Below are 20401 nucleotides of genomic sequence, written 5' to 3'. Positions count from 1 at the left end.
TTAAATGGAAGGAAACATGGTGATACTCACTACGTGCTGAGAACTGCCCAAACTATTAGACTGGGGTGGTTTAGAGTTTTTAACATTTGATTGCAGTACATTCTTTTATGACATCATATCTTTGGGCAGCTGGGTTTTCAGTGGTTAAAAAAAAAAAAATTTAAAAAAAAAACACTTCCACTTCAAAGTTAATGTGGAACACGCAATGAGGGTGGTGCTGTTCAGTTCAATCTGGTGCCAAGGTCTGAAAAGCTGTTGAGTGCTCAGCAGGCACCCTCAAACTTTAAGTAAATAACTGTGGTTATTTATGAACAAAGTAAATTATTTTCAATTTCTTGGCATCATTTTTTCCAAACAGCTACTAAAGTTGTTGGGATGTAAATGTTTATTATTTGGACCTAACTACTTAATGAATGTAACAGTGACTTAAGGGTGCTGTTAAAAACTTAATGAAACCCCAAGATGCCATGAGACAAGAGAGTTTAGGCACCTCTGGCTTAATTTTGGACAAGCAGAGTAACTTTCAGTAAATGGCAATTATGACTCCTTCACAGCATGCAGTTTCACTTCATGTTCTGTGGCAGAGAATACTGTCCCAAAGTTTTATGGCTCATGTTTCCATGATAAGACAAAAGAGAGAAAAAAAAATGAGGTAGACAAAAAACAGACTAACAGCCTGGAGTAAAACTAGGTCCAGAGTTATGGCCTGAAAATAATCTTGCCACTAGGCAGATAAAAGCAATTAATCCTTCCTACAACACCAGCATGTGATACCAAAAAGAACAGAAGCTCTCCTTTTAAGAGTTAGGAATTTATATCAACAGTTTACATCCCCATCTTTTAAATAGGTGATTCATAAATTCTATTTTGAGCATCATCCTCCATTTCCCCTGGGCTGACCTTCTCTTTACTCCATCTTCTATTTAGGATACAATTATAAAGCAAATTATTTCCCTTTACAGAAACATGAGATGGGCTGAAAAACAATGAGATAGCCTGTGCGTTTTATGCATCTGTCTGTCTGACTGGCTACTTGTCCTTCCCTCGTGATGGTCTTTTCATGTGCCCAACTGTATAGAGAGGAGAAAAACTGAACTCTACACAAAACTGATAGTGTCTTCTTTTATCTCTTATGACATCAGTTCCAGGAAGAAATATGTAGTGTTATAACTTGTTGACCATCACACTTGCTGCTTATGCTGTTTCAGTACAGTATACTAGTCACAGTCACTACCCTGGGTCACTGCTCCACAGACACCAAATTTTCAGTTCAACTGAACATTTTTCTGAACTAGTAATTTTCAAAAATGACTAACACTAAAAATGAGCATGCTACTAAAAAGCATATTAACTATTATCTAAGAATGTTTCAGAAGGTTGTTAAATACATGCAAAGAAAGAAAGAACCAAATTTTTTTCTACCTAAAGAAAAGTAATTTTAAAACAAACTGTTAATCATACTTATGAAGTTATAAACAACATTCATCACAGATTTTAACTGGCATTTCATAAAAACCTTAGTGATGTGGTTAATAGTTAATGCTAATATTTAAAACTTCCAACAGAATTTTTCAGTAACAAATCCAAATAACGTGTTAATATATGTGTTTTAAATCAGCAACTGGTCAACCAGCAGTTCTTTAAAATATACAGAATCAATTTTATACGAAAAGGTACAACACTTTCAACATAGAATACTATAATTTAGTTTAGGCAAGTCTTCCCCCATGCCATTTATTTCATAATCATTTATTCTGCATTACAGGTAAGACACTGAACTAAACACTAGGGATACAACATTCTAATGAGATACGGGCCTTTCCCTCGAGGAGAGCAGCCCTGAGACACAGAAACAGCTTCCCATTCTGTGACGCTCCCGCAGGCCCAAAGTGCTACGGAAACACCAGCACTTGGTTCAGGCTAAGGGTTTCAGAAAATTCATTACTGACGCCATGTACGTGTGTGCTCAGTCGTGTCCAACTCTTTGCGACCCTATGGGCTGTAGCCCACCAGGCTCCTCTGTCCATGGGATTTTCCAGGCAAGAATACTGGAGGGAGTTGCCATATTGACCCCACAGTAGACAACAACAGCACTAAAATTCTGGAAACATGGTTATTTTTGGATAAAATCTGCAAGCCAGAAAAGTTATGCCGTAATCTATCATAAGAAAGCCTACATAAACCATGCTCAGAAACAGTCATCGCAATCTAATTATATCAGAATCTCTGGGGGGCTGGAGCCCAGGCATCACTATTTGGAAATTATAATGTGCATCCAGAGCTGAAAGACACTGGTTCACTGACTAAATCATAGTATCAGGACTGATTTAACATCTTTATCAACATTAAGACAGGACTGGACTGATTAGTGGATACCCAGGCCCTAAAAGGATCCAGGAACTGATTTTCACTTGCACCCTATTTTTTAACATATGCCAGTAATTGGAAAGACAACATTTCATGGTGAGTGTCTCATGGCACTTCTGGCCTATGCCAAGAAAAGTAAGTGACTGCCAATCTTTAATGACATGTATGGCCTAAGATGTCTAATTGTTTAAACTTTAGAGCTGGACAACTGGAGCCTATAGAAGTCACAAACTTTGGGTACTAGAAGGCTGAGTCCTGCTAGGATCACTTCCACCACTGGATACAAGCATACAGAGAACAATGAAGGCAGCACAAAAAAAGCATTCACCTTGTGATAAAGTCCACAAAATTCATGGAAGGAAGAGACAAGAATAAGGAGGAGGGGGTGGGTGGGCCAGATTCTTCTGGAAGGAAGAAGATTCCTGAAGCTGGAACTGACTGGCTTTGACTGGAAAGATAGAAAAAAGCATTCCAGCATTCCAGGAAGAAAAGATGAGGGTTGGAAAAAGAAAAATACTTTGGGAGGGTGCTAAGGTAACATCAGTCTCCCTTAAAGGAGGTCAACAGTGAATCATGGGGTGGGCCCAAATGATGGAAGGCCTCAACTGACAGGCTGAGGAGTTTGAACTTTTACTGAAAAATGGGGTAACACTTTGGTTAAATATAAAAAACGATTTTAGAAGATTCTTCTGGTAGATTAACATGCAAGATGCACTGAATCAAAGGACTGAGATAGATGAAGATAAATAGAACATCTCAGTATTTTCCCAGCACAATTCCCTGAGTACATTTTTTTTGTATTCAAAAAAAAAGTGAAGGCTTTTAAAAATGAACATTCTACAGCACAGTACACATCTTGGTAGCATTCAGACTAGAATGTCAAATTAATTTTACAAGTCAAATGATTTATAAAAAGGTCTATTAGCTCTTAAATATTAATATTTTAAATATTAACTTTTACAATAGAAAAGCTAATGACATACTCAGAAGATTAAATATCCATTTATGTGAGCTCTATAGAGAGAGGCAACATTCAAAGTTTTCTTCTCCTGAAAACAATTACTTATACAGTCTAAAGCTAATGAAAATAAAGAGAGTTAATAAGTAGTAGAGACAATGTTCTTAATATTTTCTTAACATGAACACTAACTTCAAAAATGGGCTTCCTGGATGACACAGTGGTAAAGAATAAGCCTGCCAATGCAGGAGACACAAAACATGCAGGTTTGATTCCTGGGTGGGGAAGATCCCCTGGAGTAGGAAACAGCAACCCACTCCAGTATTTCTGCCTGGAGAATTACAAGGACTGAAGAGCCTGGGGGGCTCTAGTCCAAGGGGTCACAAAGAGTCATTCACAACTGAGCACAGTGGCAGCAATGCCAAAATGGATAGCTGGGGAGTTACTTTTTTTTTTTTTAACCATTATTTGGCATAAAAGAGCACCTCTGGAGGTTTGGAATTAAGATTATCCTTAGGCTTCCTGATCTATAGGTAATAAATACTTTGCAGCCAGAAATTTGACTTCCTAGTATTACTAACAATCACCATTAAAGAAACATTTAGAATTTAGACAAACTAGGAAACCACCAAAACACAAGCAGCTGAACAGTGTTTCATATGCTAAGACAAACCTTTTCCCCATATACAGTCTTTGATCTAGATAGAATTCATCAGTGTGAGATCTGTAGTACAAAGAAACATACTTTGCAAATTAACACTGTAGCAAGCGACAGTTTGGTTGATTTAAGTATAAATAACAATGTAAATGAACTAAGTCCTGACTGCTTATAACACATGCTACTAATTGTTTCTTAGAAAACATATAACCTCTTCCTGTTCACTCAAACCATGTTATTGTATTTACCAAAAAATACGTATTTCTTATACATTGTTCTTTGCTTAAGATTTTCCATTATGTCACTATTTCCACAATCAGGGTAAAATTTTACTATTTTTGAGTATTACGATCAGGTTTAACTGATCATAATATTCTGTATGTTAATATTCTGTATGTAGATATTACGGTCTTCAGCCTTTCCCTACCAAATCTGGAGAAACTCTAATGCTCATGGGTTTATAGTTGTAAGTATGCCTTTCAAATGTTATTTTTAACTTTTAAAAATATGACCAGTACTCAAACTGATCCTACATAGCAAAAACATAATATAGGACAAGTAGTTATCACAAGAAAGCCTCTAACAATAATCACATTTGAAATAATCCCAAACTGAAGTTACCTGTCAAAATCTTACACTAAGAAATATAATATTCAAATTAATATTTTTAATCTCATCCATCTGCCCACAAAATAACCCAAACCTTACTAATCTACTATTTTTCCTGTGCTGCAGTAGTCCTTTAAAATAAACTATCAAAATAATTTCTAAACCAATATGAAATCAAGCACCTACCTACCTTACATGAAATTTTAAAGGTTTAAAATTTTCTTAATGAAAATATAAAAGCCTCATCATAAGATATTCCAAAAATAATAAACAAATATTCTTATAGTCCATGACTATACCTGAGCTATAAGAAATTCTGTTCATTACGCAAAAATGTCAGGCAAGCTGTTTTACAGGTTTACATGATATGCTCTACATTGCAACCGTATTTTTTTGGAAAGAAAGATTTACTTTTAGAAGCAGCAGCAGAACCCAAGAAAGCAAAAATTTGTACCCAAACTGGCATCTCTCCCCACTCTCATCAAAAACCTTCAGCACTCAAGGAAAACTTTGAAAAACAATATGGTCTGCTTAAAAGGAAATAAAAGCATGACCTGTGAGGTGAAATACAATGAGGGGGTTATCAGAATCTTCTTTTGAAAAAAAGAAAAAAAAAAGGTTGAATCTGAATTACTGCAAGCAAACAGATCCTGATGAGCTGGGTTGCGAGAGAAGACTTACAGAGCACCGCTACAGCCCCAGACTCGAACATGAGACATTCTTCCTTATGCCTGGTTTCCACTATGAGGCTGAAAGGTGGGGGATCCAATTTGTGATAGATTCGAAATCCTTTGCTGAACGCCATTCTCCTTTCTTCGGAGGCAGCCCTGTGAAAACCAAGCAAAGCAAATGAAGCTAACGTTTCCTTCTGCAGCAAGGACTGCAAGCCATCACGAAGTCCCTCCCTGCCAGGTTTTGATGGGGGGGGGGGGGGGTGAAAAAAAAAAAGCGGAGGGAGTGCGGAGAGAGCTAGGGGACAGAATGGTTTATTCCAAAAGATAAGTCGTCACTTAATTTTTTACCGAAAAGCAAGAGAGAAAGCGGTCTCATAGCAAGGCAAGACAGGGTTCTCTTATCACTCCAAGTTCCAAGAACGGTTTGGTTAAGATGAGTTTCCCCTTTCTGTTTACCAAAAAGGAAAAAAAAATTGAGTCTATTTTTCGCTCGGGAGTGGTTTATCCGCTTTCTGCTTCGGGATTTGTCACTGCCGTTTGAAAGGGAAAACGACTCGGAAACTTCAAACCGACCCCCTGGGCTGGGGGGCGCGGGGGAGGAGACGAAGGTGGGAAGAAAGGTGAACAGGGTTGATTCAAAGCTCCTTAGGGGTGAGAGAAGAGAAAGGATTATCCGACACCACAGGAGCTCCCGGGGCGGGGAGCGGCAGTGAAAACAAGCCGCCCAAGCCCTGGGCACCGCCGGCTGACGGGTTCGGGGGCAGGTAAATATCAATGGCCACCGGGGTGGGGAGAAGAGTCAAGACTCGGGACTGGACCAGGGCTCCTCGGGCCGTCGACAGCCCGGAAAGCGGCTCCTTCTCAGGAGGGGACGCAGGCGCCTGAGAAGCCCCATTCCTCCATTATACGCCAGAAGAGACGACCCGGCTCCCAGACGGACTCGCTGCCTTTCCCGCGGGCAGGCACGCTGACAGCCGCTGTCACCTCAGTACCCCCTCCGCCCGGCGCGGCGCCCCGCATAAAACCGGCGATCCCCCACCCACCCCGCCTGCCCTCCCATACCCGGGCTGCCGGCGGTGGCCGCTCACCGCTGCCGCCGGGCTGCGGAGGAGGAGACTGCTCCAGGAAGCGGGCCCACGAGCCTCGCAGCCGGTGGGTCTGGCCGCGGCTGCTCCCCGCCCCCCGACAGGCCGGCTGTCTCACCTCTTTCTCCGGCTCCTCCTCCTTCCGCGGTCGCCGCCGCCGCAACCGTCACTTCCGCTCTGGCGCGTCCATCTCTTCCGCATTGCGCCGCGGCCGAGGGGCGGAAGGCCCGCCCCCTTAGCGGGGAAGGGGCGGGGCGTCGTGGGAGGTCCCGCCCCACTCCCTGACTGCGCCGTGGGTCGGTTATCCGTGAGCTGCCCGCCGCCTCCGCGCGTGGCGACCTTCGCTGCGGGCGGCGTGTTTCCCCAGGCGGCGGCTGCAGGTCCCACCGCTGAGGATGCCGGGAGAGCGAAGATGCGGCCTCCCCCGCCTCCCCTCGCGTGGTCTCCTCAGAGCTTACCGACCCTCCCCTAGGGTGCCAGGGAGGGACTCTGAGGAAAACTTCTGGGGCTTGCCCCAGAAGGCGTCAGGACTACCCCCCGCCACCCGCACCGGCCTAACAGGCTCGGGGTTAGGCCTGGGGACGGCAGCACGCCAGACAAGCGGGCAGCGCCTGAAGAGCTGTCCATGGTGTCTCACGGCGTCTGGGTAGGTAGCAGAAGCGCTGGTTGCCCGCTTTGGAACATCTCTGTTCGCTGCAGTTTTCTAGTGTGTTCTGGAGCTCTCAGGAGCACCGTAAAAGAGTTGTGTGCTGTCTGAAATCACAGGCCAGGATCTCGAGACTTCCACACGGCCGTACTGAGGCCCAGGCAGTAGCTCTGGGTCGTCACCGGATGGCGAATAGCTCTCGCCAACCGTGTAATTTCACAGCTCAGGGCATCTTATCATTTCACCCTATCCTCATTTTCCAACAAAGCATGCTTCCTGGATAATATCAGTTTGTCCCATGGACTTCTCAGTCCATTTCCACTTAATAGACCTGAACTTGGGAATGAAGTCAAAACCCACAAGGTGAAAAGGAATTGGAATAAACTCAAAAGAACTCCACCTCAGGAAATCATTTCCTCTTGCTTTGCCTCTTTCCCTTCTTGCTTTTATTAACAACAAAAGCAGAATTTAAATTTAGTGTATTGTACGAGATCATTTTCCCCTCCAGGCCCTGTCATGTGACTTAACATTTTTTGATCCATTTTAGAGAATCTGAAACCATCCGTATTTCAGTATACCAAAGTAGCTACAATTCATTGGCAAAGAAACCACTTCTTTTATGGAAGGAAATATGCAAAGACACAGGTTTAGTCTGAGGACGGGAGGGGATTTCTCTCGTTTAGTACCATCTCCTTAGAAAAACTCTTTTTGCTCTTTGTAGTGCTTTCTAACAGTAGCCTCAGAGCTAAACTCATTAAGACACTCTACTGGTCTATGGTTGCTTTATTTTCTTTTTCCTCTCCAGAAGAATCTATTTCTTTTATGACCACACCCTGTGGCATGCAGGATCTTAGTTCCCTGAGATCAGGGAGTGAACTGAATGTGGCTGTTAAAACCACAGCCAGTTTTAACCATTGAACCACCAGGGAAGTAACCAGAAGAATCCATTTGGATTGGAGGTTGCACTGGACAGAGAAAAATGAAATGGGAGTGAGAATGGACTTTTTTCTTTTTTGCCTTTCTAGGTATATTACTTGTATAGCCCCAAAGGAATAGCAGATAGATAGGCACCAGAAAAACTTATGGAAGGTTATGGCTTCAGGAGATGTGTTGATGTAATTGAGTATGATGCTGGCAAGTTGTTCTTTTATGTTTTTTTATGACAGCTGAGACCCAGAAAAGTTAACTTGTTAAAAGTTACTCAGTGTGATGATAAATTTTAAAAAAATAATTAAAAGAACAAACAAAAAAATTACTTTGAAGTAGGGTTGGGACCACCAAACTTGCCCACTCCATATCAGTGCTAGGCTCTTTTCAATGATCTGCTTATTCCTGGTTCCTTTGGATTTCAACTAAGGAAATTTAGGTCAACATTTCTTGGTTCTGGGTCTGAATTGCTGCTTTTTTCTTTGAATTAGACTGGACTCTTTTTCAAGAGTTGTCAGAAGGCCACAGCTTTACCAAATCTTTTCAAAACAGATCATTGTAGTCATGAAATAAGCACATGCTCAGGGTTTAAAAACATACTTGTGTTAGTCACTCAGTCCTGTCTGACTCTTTGCAACTCCATGGTCTGTCCATTGAATTCTCCAGACAAGAATACTGAAGTGGGTAGCCATTCTCCAAGAGATCTTCCCAACCCAGGGATTGAACCCAGGTCTGCCTACATTGCAGGCAGATTCTTTAAAAACATAAGCGCCATTTTATTAGTGATTTTTAAAAACTGTCACTCCTTGTTTATCTTGTCTCTTTTATTTGTACTTCTATATTACAACACTTGAAAATAGCTGGCCAAATTGTCACCAAATTTGAAGTTTGGAATGGGCTGACTTTAAAATACAGGTTAAATGGCATACACAAATTTCTCAGTGAAGTCCTAAGGGCCTATGGAGATGGGCTGACACAATCTTGACCCTTGAAAATGAACAGCGAGGCCTGTGGTTGGATGAAAAATACTACCTCCTAAAGATATCCACATCAGAGACATTACTTTGCCGACTAAGGTCCATCTAGTTATGGCTATGGTTTTTCCAGTGGTCATGTATGGATGTGAGAGTTGGACTGTGAAGAAGGCTGAGCACCAAAGAATTGATGCTTTTGAACAGTGGTGTTGGAGAAGACTCTTGAGAGTCCCTTGGACTGCAAGGAGATCCAACCAGTCCATTCTGAAGGAAATCAGTCCTGGGATTTCTTTGGAAGGAATGGTGCTAAAGCTGAAACTCCAGTACTTTGGCCACTTCATGCGAAGAGTTGACTCATTGGAAAAGACTTTGATGCTGGGAGGGATTGGGGGCAGAAGGGGATGACCAAGGATGAGATGGCTGGATGGCATCACTGACTGGATGAACGTGAGTCTGAGTGAACTCCTGGAGTTGGTGATGGAGGGAGGCCTGTCGTGCTGCGATTCATGGGGTCGCAAAGAGTTGGACACAACTGAGCGACTGAACTGAACTGAACCCCTAGAACATGTGAATATTAATTTCTGGGGAAAACAAGTCTCTGTAGAGATGTTTGTGTCAAGGATTTTGAAGTTACTTTGGATCATCTGGGTATTCCCTAAGTGCAATCACAAATGCCCTCATAAGACAGCAGAGGGAGACTTCACACACATACATGCACACGCTTACACACACAGACAGCATGAAGACAGAGGTAGCGACTGCAGCAGTGTGGTCACTAGCCAAGGGATGTCAGTGGCCACTAGAAGGCAGGGAGGGTTCTTCCCTGGAGTCTTAGAAGGGAGCACGGTTCTGCAAATATCTTCATTTCAAATCTCTGGACTCCTGAACTGTGAGGAAATGAATTTCTGCTGTTTTAATCTACACAGTTTGTGGTAATTTGTTACAGCAGCCACAGACAACTAATAAAAGACAATGTAACTTTCCATCAGGAGAGAAACTGAGCTCAGTAAAACAACCTGATAGATGTTTTAAGATAACAGCTCCCATAGCTTCAATTAATTGAAGGCAAACACTATGATTTTTAGGGATTTCCCTGGTGGTCCAGTGGTTAAGAATCTGCATTTCCAGTGCAGGGGGCATGGGTCCCATCCCTGGTCAGGGAACTAAGATCCCACACGCCAAAAAAAAAAAAAAAAAACCAACATGATTTTTAAATGTTGGGTTTTGACCAAATTAGTCTCCTATGGACAATTCCCTGTATCAGGTTGAAACATACATTTGTTGTTTCTTTAGAAATCATTGATTATCTCAATAACATAAAAAATATACCATATGTTACAAGTCTATGAGTTTTGACATATTCACGTATATTAATAGTAGCCTACTTTTCCTGGATTTCCTTACCAAAAGTGCTAGAAAGCATTTGGTAAATTTGGGGAATGTTAACAGCCTGATTCTGTTATCTTTAATAGCTCCTTTCAGGTTATGGAGACAGATACAGATCTTCATATCAAGATCTGCAAAGATCCATTATAAAGGCATGGATGACTCCTTGTTAAAGAGAAAACAATGGTCTTGAAGAGCAACACAATGGTAAGTTATAAATAGCATTAGTTAGCTATTTGCTTTGAACAAGTTCATAGTAATCAGTGAAGGATAAGATTTTAAATAGACAGAAATTTTGTCAGTTGAAAACATGTAAGTTTGAGAGCAGAATCATTGAGAATAAAATCAAAAACATCAAAGACTGAAAAACTGTTCACACATACCAGAGTTAAGGAAATTGCCACTGGAGCATACAGGGAACTTGTATGTGACACTTGTTTTCATTTGGAAAAAAGAGACCCAGTCAAGGGAGCTCAGTGGTTTGTGTTAATGATATACAAGGATTCTTGTGGAAATCAAAGGACCAGAGCCATAACAGGACTTGGCCTTCCCAAGATCAGAGTGGTAGGATGTTCATTGTTCAGTCTGGCTCTTGCTGGCTACACAGCAGGCACTGTGGAATTTCAGCATCTAAAGGTACATGTAAAAGGTAAGCTTTCATGGTCAAACTGCTTTTGTGAAGTAGCTTAAAATGGTTTCTACAGGATTTGTCAAATCTTTTATCCTTTATCATGTATTTTGAATTGTCAAGCATGGGGTAAAAGGTACATTTTCCTAAATATCTTTTTAAAATTTATTAAGTCAGTTTACAATGTTGTGTTAATTTCTGCTGTACAGCAAAGTTATATGTACATTTTTTCATATTTTCCCCAATATTTTCATATTTTTTCCAATATGGTTTACATATCATATTGAATATATTAATAGTTTCCTGTGCTATATAATAGGACCTTTTCTTTATCCATTCTGTGTGTTGTTGCTTCAGTCATGTCCAACTCTTGGCAACCCCATGGACTTATATAGCTCACCAGGCTGAGCTAGTCCATGGGATGGATTCTCCAGGCAAGAGTACTGGAGTGGATTGCCATCCCCTACTGCAGGGGATCTTCCTGACCCAGGGATTGAATCCGCATCTCTTTAAGTCTCCTACATTGGCAGGCAGGATCTTTACCACTAGTGCCACCTGGGAAGCCAGTATATATAGCAGGACCTTGTTCTTTATCCATTCTAAAGAATGGATTTTTACAACTGTTAATCCTAAACTCTCAACCCAACCCCACCAAACCATGGGACCGCAAGTCTGTTCTCTATGAGTCTGTTTCTGTTTCATAGCTAAGTTCATTTGTGCCATATTTCAGATTCCACATATAAGTGATATCACATGGCCAGTATGCTCAAACTTATGTCCACTCAGTCAGTAATGCCATCCATCTCATCCTCTGTTGCCCCCTTCTCCATTTGCCTCCAATTTTTCCCAGCATCAGGGTCTTTTCCAATGAGTCTGCTCTTCACATCAGGTGACGAAAGTATTCGAACTTCAGCTTCAGCATCAGTTCTTCCAATGAATATTCAGGGTTGATTTCCTTTAGGATTGACTAGTTTGATCTCCTTGCAGTCCAAGGGACTTTCTGACTTACTTCATTGCTATGAATATTGGGATGCATATCTTTTTGAATTTCAGTTTTGTCCCTATATGCCCAGGAATGGGATTGCTGGATCAAATGGCAACTCTTTTTTAGTTTTTTAAGGAAACTCCATACTGTTCTCCATAGTGCTAGACCAATTTTCATTCCCACCAACAGTGTACAAGGGTTCCCTTTCCTCCACACCTTCTCCAGCATGTTATGTGTAGATTTTTTAAATGATGGCCATTCTGACCAGTGTGAATTGGTACCTCACTGTAGTTTTTATTTGCCTTTCTCTAATAGTGACATTAAGCATCTTATTTATGTGCCTGTTGGCCATCTGTCTTTTTTGGAGGAATGTCTATTTAGGCCTCCTGCCCATTTTTTGATTGGGTTTTTGTTTACATATTTTGGAAATTAAGCCCTTGTCAGTCATGTCATTTGCAAATATCCCAATTTGTAGGTGTCTTTTTATGGTTTCCTTTGCTGTATAAAAACTTGTAAATTTGATTCAGTTCAGTTCACTCACTCAGTCGTGTCCGACTTTGTGACTCCATGAATCGCAGCACACCAGGCCTCCCCGTCCATCATCAAATCCCGGAGTTCACTCAGACTCACGTCCATTGAGTCAGTGATGCCATCCAGCCATCTCATCCTCTGTGGTCCCCTTCTCCTCCTGCCCCCAATCCCTCCCAGCATCAGAGTCTTTTCCAATGAGTCAACTCTTCGCATGAGGTGGCCAAAGTACTGGAGTTTCAGCTTTAGCACCATTCCCTCCAAAGAAATCCCAGGGCTGATTTCCTTCAGAATGGACTGGTTGGATCTCCTTGCAGTCCAAGGGACTCTCAAGAGTCTTCTCCAACACCACAGTTCAAAAGCATCAATTCTTCGACGCTCAGCCTTCTTCACAGTCCAACTCTTACATCCATACATGACCACTGGAAAACCATAGCCTTGACTAGACGGACCTTTGTTGGCAAAGTAATGTCTCTGCTTTTCAATATGCTATCTAGGTTGGCCATAACTTTTCTTCCAAGGAGTAAGCGTCTTTTAATTTCATGGCTGCAGTCACCATCTGCAGTGATTTTGTAACCCAGAAAAATAAAGTCTGACACTGTTTCCCCATCTATTTCCCATGAAGTGATGGGACCAGATGCCATGATCTTCATTTTCTGAATGTTGAGCTTTAAGCCAACTTTTTCACTCTCCTCTTTCACTTTCATCAAGAGGCTTTTTAGTTCCTCTTCACTTTCTGCCATAAGGGTGGTGTCATCTGCATATCTGAGGTTATTGATATTTCTCCCGGCAATCTTGATTCCAGCTTGTGCTGCTTCCAGCCCAGCGTTTCTCATGATGTACTCTGCATATCAGTTAAATAAGCAGGGTGACAGTATACAGCCTTGACATACTCCTTTGCTTTTATTTCTATTACCTTGGGAGACTGACCTAAGAAATCACTGGTATGAATTGTGGTAGAGAATGTCTACATTCCCTTCTAGGAGTTTTATGGTGTCATATATTTCAGTCTCATTTTCCTAAAGATCATTTAAAGTAACAGCCCCTGAACTGTTGCACCGCAGTATACATTCTGAGAAATGCTGTGCTAGGCATTTTCCTCGTACTGGATGAGTCTAACCTCTGAGCCTCTGTGAGAGTTAGGGGTGATGGGGTTGGGAGGAAGCCAGTACAAATAACGGGCTCAGAGGTCCAGAAGCAGGCCAGTGACCAATCAACATTGCCTATCAATACTGATTTCATGTAACAATTTTTAGCCTGTCTGCCTTTGCTGAGCAATCTGGAGTCTCTTAGAAACTATGAACCCAATGCCCATAGACAGTTGTTTACCTGAAACAACAAAGTGTTCTTTGTCATAATCAAGGAATGGCAACACTCCCTCTACTACATGGATATTACAGTTAGAAATGAGAAGAGTCATTGTAACCATAGAAAGATACAATGTACCAACTGACATTTTCATATTGTATCTTGCAGCTCTAAAACATGTGACTATTTTTAGGAGGATGTCATAATTTCAAGGGAAATTCTCATTTAAAACAAAATTAGGTATTTGTTCAAATGCCCTGAACTATGCGTGTTTATAAAGGGTAAAACATTAATAATAAATCATACCCCACAAACCTATCTTTAAAACAACCAGGGAACTCTGTATTTTAGTATATTCTCATGAGGAAGTCACTTAAGATTCCTGAAAATTCTGGGCCAGTTCTGGGTGATGAGGTCTTCACTGCAGACAACTCTGGTTCAAGTCAACTGCAGCCTGTGACAGAAGACACGGAACATACCTGTTTTCCTGAAACTAGGAAGCTGGTGTGGTCAACGTGAAACCGTGCTCCTTTAGATCTCCAAAGAGTGGCCATGCTCAAGAACTGTCCTCTACCCATTACTGAGCTGGTGGGGATACAAAGGCAGGCCAGCTCCTGGAAACACAGAACTCCTCAGGACCATGACTTTGTACTGAGGACTCTGTCAGCCTTGCTGAAACTTCCTTAGAATTCCACTGATGTCTGACACCTTCCGTAATTCCTTCCCGATCACCCTCAGAGGTCACACTTACTCACAATCTCTTGGCTCTAAAGCTCTCTCAGCCTCCTCCCACTCCCTCTCCTTCACTCCCATCATCATTTCCACCCCCCAAATCTCTTGTATATCCAATGCCATCTCAGGGACTGCTCCCCAGAGGACCTGAACTAACATACTGGGGGACTTACCCTCCCCCTCCTTTCTTTGGCCAAGGGTTGCTCCCAGAGGTGTTGGACCCTCTAGCCTGTAGCACAGGCTGAGAAAGCCCTCCGGCACAGCTGCAGGTGTTTGCACCATGACATCAATAAGGATGTGGCTCACCAGCATCATCTGGTACACAACAGTAGTTATTGGTATTTATGGCTGTGGCTTATAGCGTCTCAATAACTTCCCTTTTCAAAAACCCTCCTCATCTATTTTGCAAGTATTTTTAAAGACTGTGCCAAAAGAAAAACTGAAAAGACAAAAACCTCAAGCTTTATTAAAATGTCACCCTCTGAATTTAAACATTTGACAATTTCCTTCCTAAGAAAGAATGTCCTTCACCTATTTCAGGAATAAAAAACTTCAGGTTGAGATATAAGAACTACTTGTTCAACACACAGTTCTATGCTAAATTCACCTTACACCAAACTCACTCCTGAAAGTATAAGAGCCTGATGGATTTTATAGGATGAAGAATCTGAGTTTAACTTCGAGTCCTTAAAAGCAGATATAGGAAAAGTAATCAGTCCAGTAGGTTTCAAAAAACAAATTTAAGGCACAAATGATGTGCATGTCATATATATATATATATATATATATACACACACACACACACACGTCTATATATTTTAGTACACTGAAGTTGAGAATAAGCCTTCTATTTTAATTCTATTTAGTAGGCCACTGAGTTGTAACAAAATTCATCAAGAATGAATCTGTAGGGATAAGCAGTGTTCCTACAATAAAGATAAAACTGACAAGAGCAATAAAGAGTGCATGACACTGTTCTAAATAGTATTTGACTTGACCAAGGATACTCATGATAATTATCTCACTATATCAGTCATTTGAAATGCTCTAAGTAAAATTAGTTGCCAGCCAAATACAACAATGGTTCTATTTAAAAATTAATTTAATGCTTGGCTAAAGGCTAATTACATATGTAACTATCAAACAGTAGTTAATTTCCATAAAGTTCTTCTGAAAATCACAGAATCATTTACAACATGGTATAAATATTATAGGGCTTCCCTGGTGGTTCAGTCGGTAAAGAATCCCCCCGCAGTGTGGGACACCTGGGTTTGATCCCTGGGTTGGGAAGATCCCCTGGAGGAGGGCACGGCAATTCACTCCAGTATTTTTGCCTAGAGAATCCCCAAGGACAGAGGAGCCTGGTAGGCTACAGTCCACAGGGTCTCAAAGAGTCAGACACGACTGAGCAACTAAGCACAGTACATAAATATTATAGAAGACCATGGGTATTAAACTGCCTGGGTGTGGCGAATCAGCAAAATGTGTTCTTTATTGCATATATAACTCACATATGTGGGATTTTAAATATAATGCTAGACTACTAAAATACAAATGCATGTATTTAACCTGGTCAGGGAGTAAAATCATAATGAGACAGGACAGTCAGCCCAAACCATGCAGTTAGGTTGTGGGTCTATTATTTCCAAAAATGAAATGTCTGTGTTCTTTTCAGAAACCTATGTTGCATATATTATTTAGAGCTCACATTAAACGAACAGTTGACTATAATGCTAACTCAAGGAAGAAAAGTTCACCATTCACCAATGACTAAGTCCACACTCAACTCTCAATTTTAAGGCAGCACAGCTTCAGTGACAGCAACTGCTAACCAAAAGTGATGAATATTTAGTCACTTGCCAGCCCTTTTGTTGCAACAGTGTAGTAATTTCCCTAAGACAATTTGCTACTGAATAATTTTTCTGCTGTTAAAAGGCTTACTCTGTAGAAAAACACCACAGATTTCCAGTGTGAAAGTAACTCCATGGTGGTATAAATATATATATGCATAAATATACAGTATACACTGCACACATCCTTTACAGAGAACAGTTAACTGAGAGGGTTAATTTAATTGACCATATAAAATACTTCTGTAAACAAAGTATGGCAGGCAGTAAGGAAACCATTCATAGACTTCCTAGAAATAATCTGAATTCCTTTCATTCTGAAGAAATTGCATTTAAGGACACAGTATTGAATATTAATAACATTCTTTGTATTAAAATGAGTCAATATTTTACAGTTTAAGAAACTTTACATATATACAAAATTTTTACACTGGGAATGGTATTAGAGCAAATAGGCTTTTTTTAGTCTCATAGATCTATTTTCCTTCGATCAAAGACTTAAATTCTTTCACATTGTGGTCACTTGCAACAGACATAGCATGATCCAGAGCTCGAACACTTGCAAGGAGTTTTACTATCTGTTTTATGTTTTCTCTAAAAAAGAAAAAAGGAAACCGAAATAAGCAAGTTATAGCATGTGAAAAAAATTATCCATATTAAAAAAAAAAAATTTCCTGTTTAGATGACTAGCCAGAAAAAGGACTCATTAAAAAAAAAAAACAAAAAAAAAAAACCAACATCTCGTTCAGATCCACGATTTTCATTAATATCTAGAAAGGAAAGGAAGAAATCTATTGCCTAACTACTTCAGAGCCCAGCCACCAGTCCTTCCCAAACCCAAGTCCTAGCTCTTCCAGAATACACCAGGAACACAAATTGCATTTGTGAGTATTCATCACCAGTCCATCAAGATCCAGCATAACTTCCATTCCTCTAAAATCCAATAATAAAGTATAATCTGGCTTCCTTTATCACCCAGCTACAAGTCATTCTCAGCAATCCTCAAATTTTAGCATATATCAGAATTAGCTAGAGGAGTGCTGAAACAGAGACCACCAGGTCCCTCCCTTGGAATTCTGTTTAGCAAGTCTGGGGTGAGGCCTGAGAATCTGCGTCTCTAACAAAGCTCCCAGGTGATGCTGCTGCTGCTGGTCCAGGAAGTACGCTTAACATTAGTTTGAATCAGTGTGACACTGTCAGTTGTCTCTTCTCTACAGAACTGTAGTAAGCACCTTCCTGGGAAGAATTATAATTTGTAAGATGTTGTGACCCACGTGGAGCCTACTTTATGTGCACTACACACAGCAGGTGTTTAAATAGCTGCTAAATTCTTTTCTGTAGAAAAGTGAATACTGTTTGTTTATATTTAAACTCCCCAAAACACTACAACCAACACCAAAATGATATAAAACTTAACATAGAACACAAACATCCCCAAATTGGGATATAACCTTTAATATACTTGGGGTTTCAGTGGCTATTTTTTCCCCGGGTTTATATCTGTAAAATGAACCTCGAAAGACCAAGATGCATGACATTCTAAGAGTCTACAGTCTCCTCAATTTTTCAAGGGAGAAGGCAGAGAAAATAATGATTCATTCATTCCCCTTACAGTTGGTGCTTACTAGAAGTAGAAGTCATCCCTTAATATTTTCATGAATAAATAACATACTGGAAAAAGATTAGGTAAGAGTTGCAAAAGTAAAAAAATACAATGCACATTTTTGGTAGGTTTATCAATATGAAGTTAAAGTACAATTTAAAGTAAAATATAAACATGTCGCTACCAAAAGCATTTTAATAATACTAGACCCAACAACTAAGACTCTAGATCACTGTTTCATTCAGTAATTATAAATAATTACCTTGCATTTCTTTTTTCCACATCAGAGCACCCAATACTGTTTCTGTAAATTGTATCTGCTAAGTGTACAAGGTATCGACAGAAGTTTTCTAACTGAGAAATAGTTCTTTCTCCTTTCAGATTCACGAACCACTGCTTGGGGAAACAATTAATTACCTATGGAGAAGAAAGATGTAGAACAGTTAAAACAAAAATAAAGTGCCTAAAAGCTGAGTCTAGACAGGTATAATGTATTTAACTAGAAGATATGCTATTGAGCTATGTATTATTAACTTAATTACTTAGAAGGGATATTCTTTTAAAACAGATTTTCTACATAAGCTATACAAATATACTTGGATATACTCTAATATTAAACTTCGACAGACACCCAAAGTAAAAGATAATTTCTCCAAAATATAAGTACATTGGGGACATAAAGTTGATAACCAACTGCCTCACTTTCCAGTCTTCCAAGCCCTACATGAATTGAACTGACCTTTTGTCAGCAGTTTCTGATGTAATGATATGTATAGCATAAATACCAAATTACAGCCCCTCCCCCGCAGAATGGTTCAGTCAGCAGGCACCTATGCCAACAGCGGGAGCCACGCCGGCCCAGAACAGGGTAGAGAGAGCATCATGCCAGAGGGGCAGCCTAGGGCAGGCACCTAAGCAGGGCCGGCACAGCATGGCGGCAACTCGGCATGGGGAACCGAAACCTGAGCAAGGGGAAGCCCGTTCCTACTTGCGAGAAAGCAGCCAGTGGGCAGACAAGGCGCCCCACCGAAAAACCTGGGGATGCTTGCAGAAACGACGGATTTGAACTGGGCCAAGCAAGTACCAGGTGAGCCTGGAACATCGTGCCAGGAAACAAGGAAATGCTCCTCCAAATTAGAAACAAGGTCACAGAGGTCAACCTGAAGGAGTCCATACTAATCAAGTCTAGGACAATTCTTGCCAAAGATGTAAAATGTGAATATAGCCATGAGAGAATATCAGAAAAACCCAAACTGAAGGACATTCTATAAAAAACTGGCCTATCTTTCTCAGGGGTATCAAGGTATGAAGGTCAAGGAAACCTTCAAATGACAATTGAATGCAAAGGATGATCTGGAAATTTCTTTTGCCAATTTCTTTGGATATTATTGAGACAGCTGATAAAACTTGAAAAGAGCCCTAAGAATTAGGTGACAATATATAAATGTAATTTCCTAATGTTGATGTTTATACTGTAATGTACAACAAAATCTATGTTTACAGGAAACAAGACACAAAAATATTTGACGGTGAGGGAGTTATGTCAGAGAATTACTCTGACATGGTACAGGTCAAAAAGCTATACTGTACTTGCAGAATTTAATTGTATTATTGTTTAAAAATTAAAAAAAAAAACTATCAAAATTGTGTATATAACACATGCATATGAAGTAAACTCGTGTATATAAAGTAAAAAAAAATTAACTAGAATTACTTCTTAAATGAGAAAAGAAATCATTTCTTTAATAACACTTAGAATAGCATTCTTTCAACTGTTAAAAAACTATCTCCAAGTTAAACTTTTATAGTACCTACAAAAAAAAATATTGATATAGATAGATGGATAGAAGGATAAATATACACATTTAACAGCACAAATTTTTATATAAAAAATGCTAAGGGGATTTGGGACTACCTGGGAGGCAAGCTGACTATCAACATTACACCAAATTCAATAATCAAAGGGGTTTTCATAAGTTTCTCAAATCTCTTCAAACAATTCATCTTAACGTATATGCTTTAAAAACTACAATATGTGTCATTTAACTCACATTTTGGGCTTTTTTGATGCTGTCATCTCCATATTCTGAATTCTGAAAAGCCATGAGAATGTATCTATTTAATAAACCGTCTATTGATAATTCCTGAAGAGTTTTGTTTGAGAAAATGCCGTACCATTGAAGAAAATTCCCTAAGAGCTAGAAAGAAGAGAAAAATTATTTTTCCCAGTTCCAGTGAGATATAATTGACATGTAACATTGCCTAAGTTTAACGATTTAAACATATAATAATTAAAATATATATTGTGAGATGATTACCACGAGTTTAGTTAACATCACTCCCTTCAGTTACACATCTTTTTTCTATTCTCTTAGCAATTTTCAAATATACAGTATACTACAGTTAATTACAGTCATCATGTTGTACTTTACATCCTCAGAACCTACCTTACAACTGGATGTTTGTACCTTTTGATTACTTTA

At 40.1% G+C, this 20401-nt stretch overlaps 2 protein-coding genes and 1 long non-coding RNA gene across 33 annotated transcripts in view; 1 reads left to right on the top strand and 2 right to left on the bottom strand.

The window, feature by feature from the left end:
- SYNJ1 (synaptojanin 1) overlaps window positions 1-6571 on the bottom strand; it is a 94659-nt gene extending 88088 nt beyond the window's left edge. For 19 of the 31 annotated variants that reach the window (XM_042229548.2, XM_060403642.1, XM_042229551.2 and 16 more), the window contains exons 1-2: window positions 6470-6571; window positions 5274-5419 (exon numbers count right to left, since the gene is read on the bottom strand). In XM_042229548.2, the coding sequence (XP_042085482.1) occupies window positions 5274-5419; window positions 6470-6552 (229 nt within the window). In that variant the 5' untranslated portion in view covers window positions 6553-6571. Of the gene's footprint in view, window positions 1-5273; window positions 5420-6328 lie in introns of all 31 variants that reach the window. The other 12 variants (XM_060403655.1, XM_060403678.1, XM_060403693.1 and 9 more) reach the window with 2 other exon arrangements.
- A 56-nt stretch (window positions 6572-6627) lies between these two features.
- Window positions 6628-13760, top strand: LOC121816157 (uncharacterized). The gene is made up of 2 exons (XR_006055576.2): window positions 6628-6997; window positions 10371-13760. It is a non-coding gene; the product is annotated as an uncharacterized LOC121816157 (long non-coding RNA).
- Window positions 13761-15549: 1789 nt separating this feature from the next.
- PAXBP1 (PAX3 and PAX7 binding protein 1) overlaps window positions 15550-20401 on the bottom strand; it is a 32583-nt gene continuing 27731 nt past the window's right edge. The window contains exons 16-18 of the mRNA XM_015092372.3: window positions 19970-20116; window positions 18181-18335; window positions 15550-16909 (exon numbers count right to left, since the gene is read on the bottom strand). Coding sequence (XP_014947858.2) covers window positions 16792-16909; window positions 18181-18335; window positions 19970-20116 — 420 coding nt within the window. The 3' untranslated portion in view covers window positions 15550-16791. The remainder of the gene's footprint in view (window positions 16910-18180; window positions 18336-19969; window positions 20117-20401) is intronic.

This window comes from Ovis aries, chromosome 1, assembly GCF_016772045.2.
Source record: "Ovis aries strain OAR_USU_Benz2616 breed Rambouillet chromosome 1, ARS-UI_Ramb_v3.0, whole genome shotgun sequence".
Lineage (NCBI taxonomy): Eukaryota > Metazoa > Chordata > Mammalia > Artiodactyla > Bovidae > Ovis > Ovis aries.
This window is presented reverse-complemented; position numbering and strand designations above follow the sequence as displayed.